The sequence below is a fragment of the Anomaloglossus baeobatrachus genome, chromosome 2 (assembly GCF_048569485.1).
Source record: "Anomaloglossus baeobatrachus isolate aAnoBae1 chromosome 2, aAnoBae1.hap1, whole genome shotgun sequence".
NCBI lineage: Eukaryota > Metazoa > Chordata > Amphibia > Anura > Aromobatidae > Anomaloglossus > Anomaloglossus baeobatrachus.
In genome coordinates, this window is record NC_134354.1 from 171,910,412 (window position 1) to 171,923,040 (window position 12,629).

Below are 12,629 nucleotides of genomic sequence, written 5' to 3' on the forward strand. Positions count from 1 at the left end.
TTCAAATAATATAGATATTACTTACTGCTGGCAAAATTTGGGACTGTGAAATGATACTGTTTGGTAAGCTGTTCTGCCGACTCTCTGTTGTGACTTCTGCCCATGTGACTTGGAACCCTGTCATAGGTTGATGAAGGTTTAATTTTGACAATTTCCATGAAAAATGTCCGGTGATGTTACTCTCATGTACATTAAAAGAAGCGGATAGATTTTCTGGCTTCGCCAATACTTTAAAGACAACTTGTCCTGTACGAAATAAAAACATTTCAAAACTTTCAACGATTTATATTTTTATAGTTCTCACAAGAAATAAAAAGTCTGAAATACACATGAGAAATAAAAAAAGTGTAATAATAGTTTGCTTGTTAAGTTTCTGGTGTTTAAATGAATTTTTCGACAAAAACATAAACCGAACAAAAGATTGGAATAACCCAGCAACACTTTATTAATGCATTTTTATGTGGCTTCTCTGACCTACTTCACATGCAGCCTAAATAAATTCAATATGCTAATTCTAAGAGAAATAGAGGTACCTAATAAATAATGTATATATAGACTGAGTTTGTTTCAGTCTGGCATGAATATATAAATATCTGCTGATGGGGTTTATAGTCCATACTGAATATAAAATAGGTAGTGCAGATATCTTTAAAAATCATATGAATGCAAGAAAACTACATTTCTGCTTCAATAATAAACCATAGTACAATGGTCATTGTAAGGAATCCTGTCAAAGTGTATTCAGCCTTATAGCATTTAGTTTATCAGGTGGAAACAAAAATCTCTTAAAAGAAATATTTGTGTATTTGGGTCAGTTATCAAAATGGAAGAAAATGATCTGATAAATTTGTAGAGAGGTTGGTTCTTAATACCTGCATATAAACTAATTAAGAGTTAATAAAAAGGGGTTAATTTTGAAAATGTATCTCTTTGTTAAAGTGGAGAATGTTTCCAAAAGGAATCTCTTACTTTGGAAGATCTGAGTTGTCTGTGGATTACATATGAGAAGTCCAATTATTTTAATGAGAACAGTGCAATACTTTACTACCCCTGCGGTAGAACTGCAGGAATACTAAACAGATAGGCCTCGATTCATTAAAAGTGGCATTTCATACGTCAGTCTTAAAGATATGTGCATAGGAATAAGAAGTGTCTAATTCATTAAAAGGCTTACGACACTTGGACATTAATGTAGATGGCCTATTCTTAATAAAGAGCATTAGTTGTCTGATCGCTGGGGGTATGTGACCCAGCAACCTCACCTATGAGCTGTTCATGGCATTGGTGGTGGCTGTAATTGCTCAGTTGCAGAGCAGCACATCTCTGTCAACTGTCTAGTGGCCACAACAGGATACTGCATATTCACCTCCAAATCGAATCAGTAGGGTGTGGATGTGCAATGCCTGGTTGTGACCGTGATTCCGTTAACTTAGCTTAGCTATGGTTTCCAGTTCAGCAACTGAGTAGTTTCAGCTATTGCCAGGGGACAGCTGACTGACAGAGTGCTGGATGTTATACCCAATCAGACATTGATAACTTATCCTAAGGACAGGCCAGCAATGCTAAAAATGTGGACAACCCCTTAAGTGAGTTTGACACATGTTTTAAGTCATGTATGCCTCCATGCACCTTTCCGGAAATGTCATTCTAGTCATAGACGTAGGACAAGGATACAAGGCAACTGTTAATTAATTTTTCTGGCATGCGTAGCTATGCCCCGTCCTGCTTTAGCTTGTCCCCATCTCTGTCTACTTTAGCAAAGCAGTCCAAAACAGACATGAAAATGCCAAGTCACAAAATGTTTGCATACTTTTGTGTTGCACAAGAATGTCATTACTTTTTGAGATGTTTTACACCAAAATTCTACTATAGACACATCACTAAATTTGGTCCTTACTGTCAAGTAACCCAAAAGATTTAATAATAAATGTGGATTTCAGCGGTAGGATACCATGTGAACCGTTTATTGGGGACCCATCCAAGAAAAGTAATTTTGCAATATTTCAAGTGAATATAAATTATAAAATTCATTTTTGTAATCCAATTGTACTGTATATGGTTTAGAAGAATAGAACCAAAGTTATACATGTCATTATGTCACAATTAGACCACGTCCTATGTCTTGTTCTCTCCACAAAGCTCTACTTTGTTCTTGCAGCAGCATTACAGTAAATGGAAATCACATACAGTACATATCACTAAAAGGGTGGGGAAAAAATGGACTAGCCTTCTACAGCTCTAGTTTGAAGATGTATGGATACAGAGGGAAACATAACACCATCAAAATGAAAAAAAAAATCACTGGGTTCATTCTTGCTTGATGTGGTTGTCTCATCAGCACAAAACCTGTCCATAAGCATTTTCAGGGCATATTCATATAATTAAGTATCCCACCCCACACCCCGCTCTATGTGCCAAAGCCACAAAGCAAGAGAAGCTTCCAATGCAGAAGACCTGGTCCATTCATTGACCATAGCAGGTCACACACATGGAAATATTTAAATCCCCTCACAAAAACAGATGATCTCCAGGAATGCCAACAGCCATGCCCACTCTGATCAGTTGATTACCACAATTGCTGTTTTTAGTGGAGAGGTTGGCTTGATGAGACAATCTGTCTAACATAACGGCACACTGCTGACTTGTAATAGTAAAAATTCACAATCCTTTTTTAAGTAGCATTCCAAATGCCAGTGTAAACTCAGCTCCAAATTTTCAGTCCATTAAACATTTATATACACAAAATGACTGCTCTCCAGATCATCTTGGCCCTCTAGGGATTTTTACCATATGTCATTACCTTGTCGATGTGTAGGAGGGGCATGTTTATATAGAACTCACAGAGTATTTCAGAGCGAAACTGGATCATAAAACAATATTTTGTTCTATTTCTTTGTCTCCAGTATTTCTTCTGTGTTTTGTGTATTTTTTTAAGCAAATAATGTTCTTCAAATACATTTCGAAAATGAGTTAACTCCTCTTGAGTAAGGGCAGATTTGCCAACAATGAAAGCTTTTACCAATATCTGGCAGGACTTCACAAACATTTCACTGAATTACAGTAAACTTCAATACTAAATCTCTGTAAAAGCAACGGGAGTATGAAAGACTGCTAACTGAACTTCAACACCTCACTACGCACAAAGAAAGACTCTATTTGTTTGAACTTTAAGGGTTTTTTTAGACATCAATTGGAAATGATTTGTAATAAAAGTAACTTGGTCAAACCAAAATAAAAAATTTCTACCTTGACGAGTTTACATTTCCTCATGATATTAGGAAATCTATTACAACAACATCAAAGTGGCATAAGTTTATTTTATAATGCAAAAATGTTCTTTGGGTATCACTGCTGTAATGGGGGAGACAAGAAAGGCGCAATAGGGTTTTACCCGGTTTACAGAGTGAAAGAGGATAAAAACAGTGCACTCACCTGGCCGGGTTGTGCCAGTCACAACCCCTTTGTTAGCATGGATGAGCGCTTGGGTGGTTCTGCAGCGGCCCCGTTATAGAGCAGATTTTAAATATGAAGGACTGGAGAAAACGGGTTTATTGCCGCGCTAAAAACCACGAGCATGTATAAGTCAAATTATTCTCTTTATTTAGATCATTCCTACGCGTTTCCGAGGCTCATCTGCCTCCTTCATCATTCATTCATTCATTTTGTAATAAAAGTAACTTGGTCAAACCAAAATAAAAAATTTCTACCTTGACGAGTTTACATTTCCTCATGATATTAGGAAATCTATTACAACAACATCAAAGCGGCATAAGTTTATTTTATAATGCAAAAATGTTCTTTGGGTATCACTAGCTGTTTTTTTCCTTTTTAATCTTAAAGAAGTTGTCCAGTTACCAAAACTGTTTTTTTTTCCTCATAAATCTTGCTAATATGTGCCTCTCCACACATCTATCATGTTCTTTTAGCAATATTACCTTTTATTGTGCTAAAGCAGCACATCCTTATTTCTGGCTCCAGCTCTTATGGAGTTATTTGCTCTCTTGACTTCCTGGGTTCAGTTACTACAACTTCCATAATCCTTTGCAGTAACTAGCAATCTATCTCACACCCACTCAGATCTCCACCCAAACTGTTCCCTCCCCTCAGATCTCCACCAAAACTGTTCCTTCCTTCCTGTATGTACTGCCTATTCATGGTAATAGAGCTTTTATCATTTGGTCTTTCTGATCTATTATGGACTTATATATGGGACTTGTTGTGCAGGTGAAAGTGGAGAAAGTGGGTCTTATGCAGCAGAAGTCACAGACTGGAGCAAGATAGTGACATGCAGCACACTATGTGTCAGAGCAGAGCATGTCACTAACTGTCTCCACTCTGGGACTTGTTGTGCAGGTGACCGGATGCTACATGTTACTGTCTCCACTCTGGGACTTATTGTGCAGGTGACAGAGTGGAGTAGATTGGTCCCATGCAGCGTCCGGTCACTTGTGCTGTTGGGAGGAGCACATGATCACACTGCCGACACCGCCCGCTCTCCTGACAGCTGAGCACAGCAGGCGGATAGTGTGATCACATACTTGCGTGACAGGGGGGATTTCAGCTGAAGAAACCCCCCCTGCACTCCACACTGGTGCCCCGTACCTTCCACATCTGACGGATGGTAAGTGCGCACTCTGTCTTCACTGCTCCACACTGTGCCATCTCCGGATCCTCCCCTCGATGCTGGGCTGTGACGTGCGGTAGTCACCACCCACAGCCCAGTCAATCACTGAGAGTGGCACCAGCATCCTCTGACATAAGCGTCAAGTTTGAGAGCCCAGAATTGACGGGACGTAAGAGGATACCAGCGACCGCAGCACCAGGGGGTCATGTGACCGGCACTGAGCGTGCAGGATAGCGCCGCTCAGTGCCAGAACTGGAAATAGAAGCCAATGAAGAAAACGCCTATAATGGTAAGTGGAACTCATAGAGAAAATAAAAAAATGGGTGAACCACCCCATTAAATTAGACAGAGTAAATTAGAATGAGAATATATAAAAATCTAAAAAATTTTCTCTGCTTAACTGTCACTCCTGGAAATAATTGCTATTAAAATCTAACAGTTGTCAATGAACTATTATCTACATGGTGCTTTGCATTTGATGAGGGCAATGTGCTTTTTATTTGGCATTTACTTTCCTAAGATTAACACTTTTTTTTCCTTTTAATGTACTGTATGATATAAAAGTGAGTACACCCATTGCAATTTTGCAAATATTTTAATTACAGATTTTCTTGAGACAACACTGAAGATATGACACTTTGATACAATGTAAAGTGGCCAGTGTAAAGCTTGTACAACTGTGTAAATTTCGTGTGTCCTCTAAATAAATCAGCACACAGCCATTACTGTCTAAACCGCCGGCAACAATAGTGAGTACACCCCATAAGTGAAAATGGCTAAATTCAGCCCAAAGTATATTTTGTGTGGTCATCATTATTTTCCAGCAGCACTGCCTTAACTTTCTTCAGGATGGAGTTCACTAGAGCTTCACAGAAGCAATGGGAATCCTCTTCCACTCCCCCATGAAGAAATCACGGAGCTGGTGGATGTTAGAGACCTTTTCCTCTTCCATCATCCATTTGAGGATGCCCCATGATTGCCAATAAGTTTTAAGTCTGAAGACATGCTTGGCCAGTCCAGCATCTTTACCCTCAATTTCTTTAGCAAGACAATGGTCATCTTGGAGGTGTGTTTGGGGTCATTAGCATATTAGAATACTGCCCTGTGGTCCAATTTCCAAAGGGAAGCATGCGCTGCTTCAGTATGTCACAGTACATGTTGGCATTCATGATTCCTGCAGTGAACTGTAGCTTTCCAGAGCCAGCAGCACTCATGCAGCCCCAAACCAGGACACTCTCACCATCATGCTTGACAGTACACAAGACACACTTGTCTTTGCACTCCTCACCTGGTTGCCACTACACACGTTTTACACCATCTGAAAAAAATAAATTTATTTTGGTCTCATCAGACCACAGGACAGGTTGAAATAATCCACCCCCTCAGTCTGCTTGCTTCAGTAAACTGTTTGAAGCCTTTCTTGTGCACCATCTCTAGAAGAGGCTTCCTTCTGCGATGACAGCCATGCTACCCAATTTGATGTAGTGTGCATATATGGTCTGAGCCCTGATAAGCTGACCCTCACCACCCCTTGAACCTCTGCTGGCAGCACTCATAGGTCTATTTTGAAAAGATAACCTCTGAATATGATGCTGAACACATGCACTCAACTTGTTTGGTCGGACATGGCGAAGCCTACTCTGATTGCAACTTGTCTTATTAAACTGCTGTATGGTCTTGATTATCATGCTGCAGCTCATGTTGAGGGTGTTGGCAATCTTCTTATAGCCTAAGCCATCATTAGGTAGAGCAATAAATTATTTTTTTCAGATACTCAGAGAATTCTTTGTTATGATTAGAGTTGAGCGCGGTTCGCGGTTCGAGGTTCTCCAGTTCTAGGCTCGAGTGATTTTGGGGCCTGTTCTAGATCGAACTAGAACTCGAGCTTTTTGCAAAAGCTCGATAGTTCTAGAAACGTTCGAGAACGGTTCTAGCAGCAAAAAAACAGCTAATTCCTAGCTGGCTTTCCGCTGTAATAGTGTAAGTCACTCTGTGACTCACACTATTATGACATTTCAGTGTATAGTGTGCGTGAACAGCGCCTTCAGATCACTCCTGTTTGTATAATGGCGATCGCCATTTTTTTTTTTTTCCTTGTCTTCCTTCCCTAAGCGCGCGCGTCTTGTGGGGCGGGCCAGCATGTCAGCCAATCCCAGACACACACACAGCTAAGTGTACTTTTAGCCAGAGAAGCAACGGCATGTGTGATAGGATGTCCATGTCACATGTCCCTGCATTATAAAAACGAGTATCTGCCCGTCCGGACGCCATTATCTCTTCTGCGTCCTTGGTGTCAGACATCACTGGCGCAGCTCCGTCCTGAGTCCTATCGCTGATACAGCTGTATGTGCTCCATACACAGCGCTGGACAGCATAGGGATAGCACTTTCCATCAGTCCTTTTAAGGGCTCGTACCGGCAGGGTCAGAGCCATAGGTGACAGGTCCTGAAAACAGCGACAGCGTCTGTGTAGCCAAGGTCAGGGATTTCCTCGCTGCATTTCCCCATTAGGAGGGAATAAAAAGGCAGGCTTCCATTCCTCTACCCAGAGCCCCACAATCCTGGCACTGTACACTCCTGTCCTCTGCACACTCCAACTCATTATAACTAAGCCATTATACTAGCAAACACTCAGTGTACCTAGTGGCATCCTAAACGTGGCTATTGGACTTTTGTCTAGTCACACTAGTGCAAAGGCATTTGCAGCACCTCTGCCTGCATTGCACACTCCAACTCATTATAACTAAGCCATTATACTAGCAAACACTCAGTGTACCTAGTGGCATCCTAAACGTGGCTATTGGACTTTTGTCTAGTCACACTAGTGCAAAGACATTTGCAGCACCTCTGCCTGCATTGCACACTCCAACTCATTATAACTAAGCCATTATACTAGCAAACACTCAGTGTAACTAGTGGCATCCTAAACGTGGCTATTGGACTTTTGTCTAGTCACACTAGTGCAAAGACATTTGCAGCACCTCTGCCTGCATTGCACACTCCAACTCATTATAACTAAGCCATTATACTAGCAAACACTCAGTGTACCAAGTGGCATCCTAAACGTGGCTATTGGACTTTTGTCTAGTCACACTAGTGCAAAGACATTTGCAGCACCTCTGCCTGCATTGCACACTCCAACTCATTATAACTAAGCCATTATACTAGCAAACACTCAGTGTACCTAGTGGCATCCTAAACGTGGCTATTGGACTTTTGTCTAGTCCCACTAGTGCAAAGACATTTGCAGCACCTCTGCCTTCATTGCACACTCCAACTCATTATAACTAAGCCATTATACTAGCAAACACTCAGTGTACCTAGTGGCATCCTAAACGTGGCTATTGGACTTTTGTCTAGTCACACTAGTGCAAAGACATTTGCAGCACCTCTGCCTGCATTGCACACTCCAACTCATTATAACTAAGCCATTATACTAGCAAACACTCAGTGTACCTAGTGGCATCCTAAACGTGGCTATTGGACTTTTGTCTAGTCACACTAGTGCAAAGACATTTGCAGCACCTCTGCCTGCATTGCACACTCCAACTCATTATAACTAAGCCATTATACTAGCAAACACTCAGTGTACCTAGTGGCATCCTAAACGTGGCTATTGGACTTTTGTCTAGTCACACTAGTGCAAAGACATTTGCAGCACCTCTGCCTGCATTGCACACTCCAACTCATTATAACTAAGCCATTATACTAGCATTTTTTGCTGCCAGTTTAACGGCTGTAGTTGCATTGTCAGGGATATTTATTCTTTATTATTCTGCTGTTAATAAAGCTCGACCACCACTGCAATCTACACCACCTCTCAATTTTTACTACCACATTTTCAGTGCACAATCTTGTCGCAATCAACATGAGTGGCAAAATGACAGATGCTGGTGGAAAGGGGAAGAGGCGTGGTGGAAAAGGCAAAAAAGGTTTTGTCCGTGGGGAAGGTGGCAAAGCTCCATTATCATCTGCTGAAGATAGACCATCTACCAGCAAAAGTAAGATGTCTACTACTTACCGTGGACAATCCGATGTGCTCCCTTTTTTACGGACACGAACAACAGGAACAAAGGTAGATGATGGCCAAAAAAGGAAAATGCTTGAATGGATCTCAAGTGGTCCAACAAGTGCCCTCTAAGCCACTTCAAGTACCGCATCCAAAAAACACCAGTCCTCTGAGTTGTCATCCCAATCAAATTTGATTTCTCCCAGCTCTGAAGTCTCCATCAGCCCTGCACAGTATGGTGGAACTGAGATGGCTGAGTCTGCAGAGCTGTTCCGTCACACTATAGCCTGGGAATCAGAGGTCTGCTCCCAAGCTACAGTGAGTACAGAACAGGAAATGGTCTGCAGTGATGTCCAGAACCTTTGTGACTCTGATTCAGGCCGTGAGGACCAAGTTTCTGAGCATAATGTTCACCCTTTGTCACAAACTGTAACACCTGTGGTTATAGACAATGAGGAACATACTGATGAAGATGAGACTCAGATACCCGATTGGGATGACAACTTAAATATTCGGTCAGGGCAAGAAGAGGCTCGGTCTGAGGGGGAGGGGAGTGCAAACACAACAATTGATGATGAAGTTCTAGATCCCACCTACTGTCAACCCACAGTCAGGCACTCGAGGAGGTCAACAGAGGTGGTGGAGGAGGATGCAACTGATGACGAAGTTACCTTGCGCCTTCCTGGACACAGTCGGAGTACTGGTAGCACGTCTACAACTGCATCCTCAGCCACCACTCTGCCTCTGAGCATTATTCGGGGTGGATCAACAGGTCGCATGGCCTCTAAGCCTTGCCTAGCCTGGTCCTTTTTTGACATAGAAAAAGATCGCCCAAATTATGTGATCTGTAAAATTTGTCATGGTTCTCTTAGTAGAGGTCAAAACCTCAGCAGTTTGACAACTTCTTCCATGAATCGTCACATGAATAAATATCATATGGCCCGGTGGGAAGCTCACCGTGCTGCAATGCGGCCTAGCGGAGCGAACCATCCACCGCCTGCCCCTTCCATGGCATCCGCGCGCTCGTCATCTTCTAGGACTGTGGGGACAGCTGTCACACCTGGTTTTCCAACCACAACTTCCACCACTGTAACCGCAACAGGCAGTTTGCTTGGTAGGTCGTCAGTTGGTTTGGAAGGGGAAACAAGTGAGTGTGTACAGCTCTCTCAGACATCGATAGCACCAACGTTGGATGAAGGCAACATCATGTCTCCGCCTGCACTTTCCTCACAAACCTGCATTTTTCCAGGGACACCCTACTCAACACCGTCTACACACAGCAGCCAGATCTCTGTCCCTCAGATGTGGTCAAATAAAAGGCCACTTCCTGCGACCCATGACAAAGCTAAGAGGTTGACTCTATCCCTCTGTAAGCTGTTGGCTACCGAAATGCTGCCTTTCCGCCTAGTGGACACACAGGATTTTAGAGACCTTATGTCTGTCGCTGTGCCCCAGTACCAGATGCCTAGTCGCCACTACTTCTCTAAGAAAGGTGTGCCCGCGCTACACCAGCATGTCGCACACAACATCACCGCTTCCTTGAGAAACTCTGTGTGTGAACGGGTGCATTTCACCACCGACACTTGGACCAGTAAGCATGGACAGGGACGTTACATGTCGCTGACTGGGCACTGGGTAACTATGGTGATAGATGGTGAAGGGTCTGCTGCACAAGTCTTGCCGTCCCCACGACTTGTGTGTCAATCCTCTGTCTGTCCAAGTTCCGCCACTGCTTCTGCATCCTCCACCTCATCTGGGTCCTCCACCTCCGCCCCAAGCCTGCCTGGTCAGGCCACCAGCGTTCTCACTGCGCAGAAGGAATCACGCACCCCTCATTACTATGCTGGCAGCAGAGCGCAACGGCATCAGGCGGTCTTTAGCTTGACATGTCTTGGTAATAAGAGTCACACAGCTGAGGAGTTGTGGTCAGCTCTGCGGTCCGAGTTTAATAAATGGTTGTCTCCACTCAACCTGCAGCCTGGTAAGGCCGTGTGCGACAATGCTGCAAACCTGGGTGCGGCCCTTCGCCTGGGCAAGGTGACACACGTACCTTGTATGGCTCACGTGTTGAACCTTGTCGTGCAGCAATTTTTAACACACTATCCCGGCCTAGATGGCCTTCTGAACAGGGCACGAAAACTGTCTGCTCACTTCCGCCGTTCAAGCGCCGCAGCTGAGCGACTTGCATCGCTCCAGAAGTCTTTCGGCCTGAAATGCGATGTGGCGACACGCTGGAATTCAACTCTCCACATGTTACAGCGACTGTGGCAGCACCGCCGAGCCCTGGTGCAATACGTCATGACGTATAGCCTGGGCCAACGAGATGCAGAGGTGGGGCAGATCACCCTGATGGAGTGGTCTCAGATCAAGGACCTATGCACCCTTCTGCACAGTTTCGACATGGCGACGAATATGTTTAGCGCTGACAAGGCCATTATCAGCATGACAATTCCAGTCATTTACATGCTGGAGCACACGCTAAACACTATTCGGAGTCAGGGGGTGGGACAACAGGAAGGGGATGAACTACAGGAGGATTCATATGCGCAAGACACAACAACATCACCAAGGTCCAGACGTTCATCATCACCAAGGCGCCAGGCATGGGACCATGGGGGACAGGGATCAACAAGGGCGCATGGTAAACGCATGGCGCAACGGTTAGCACCTCTATGCCACAAACACAGCGTGGACTTGGTCCGCATGGCTGCGCAAGACACATGAGTGCCTTCTTGTTGCACTACCTCCAACATGACCCTCGTATTGTCAAAATTAGAAGTGATGATGACTACTGGCTTGCCACACTATTAGATCCCCGGTACAAGTCCAAATTTTGTGACATAATTCCAGCCATAGAAAGGGACGCACGTATGCAGGAGTATCAGCAGAAGCTGTTACTCAATCTTAGATCCGCTTTTCCACCAAACAACCGTGCAGGTGAAGGGAGTGAATCTCCCAGTTGTAACTTGACAAACATGGGACGGTCTCGTCATCTTCAACAGTCTACCCGTATCAGTAGGACCGTATCTGGTGCTGGTAACAGCAATTTTATGGAATCTTTTCATAATTTTTTTAGACCCTCCTTTGCAAGGCCACCAGAGACAACAAGTCTGACACATAGTCAACGGCTGGAGAGGATGATACAGGAGTATCTCCAAATGAACATTGATGCCATGACTTTGCAAATGGAGCCTTGCTCCTTTTGGGCTTCAAATCTAGAAAAATGGCTAGAGCTATCCAGTTACGCCTTGGAGATTTTGTCGTGTCCAGCTGCCAGCGTTGTCTCTGAACGTGTCTTCAGTGCTGCTGGGTGTGTGCTGACAGATAAGCGCACGCGTCTGTCCAGTGACAATGTGGACAGACTGACGTTCATCAAAATGAACAAGTCATGGATCCAGAAGGAATTTACTACCCCTGTGTCATCCTGGGGAGAGTAAATGCTTGTGGATTTGGAATGTGCTTGATGCAAATCAAAACATCCTGTTTGCAACTAGGGCACAACTGCTGCCACTGATGGGGTGTGTGTGTGTGTGGCCCAATTTTTTTAAAAAAGGGAGACTCCGCTTGGAGTAACCCTTGCTTACATTGTTTTTAAAAGAAGCTAAGATGAACAAGTCATGGTTCAGCAAAGACTTTGCTACCTACCCTGGTGTCATCCTGGGGACGGATAAGAATGGCGTATTTTGGAATGTGCTTGATGCAAATCTAGCTGTGAATTGTACAACTGGGGCACAACTGCTGCCACTGAAGGGGTGGGTGTGTGTGGGGCCCAATTTTTGGAAAAAAGGGAGACTTCGCTTGGAGTAACCCTTGCTTGCTGTGTTTTTTAAAAATGATCCAAGATGAACAGAGCTGGGATCAGGAAAGACTTTGCTACCAACCCTGGTGTCATCCTGGGGACGATTAATTATGGCGTATTTTTGAATGTGCTTGATGCAAATCTAGCTGTGAAGTGTACAACTAGGGCACAAGTGCTGCCACTGAATGGGTGGGTGTG

At 43.8% G+C, this 12,629-nt stretch overlaps 1 protein-coding gene across 2 annotated transcripts in view; it reads right to left on the minus strand.

Annotated features, from left to right (window-relative positions):
• Positions 1-12,629, minus strand: part of ANOS1 (anosmin 1) — a 356,611-nt gene that overhangs the window by 23,858 nt on the left and 320,124 nt on the right. For both annotated transcript variants that reach the window (XM_075335484.1, XM_075335483.1), the window contains one exon: positions 26-246. In XM_075335484.1, coding sequence (XP_075191599.1) covers positions 26-246 — 221 coding nt within the window. The remainder of the gene's footprint in view (positions 1-25; positions 247-12,629) is intronic.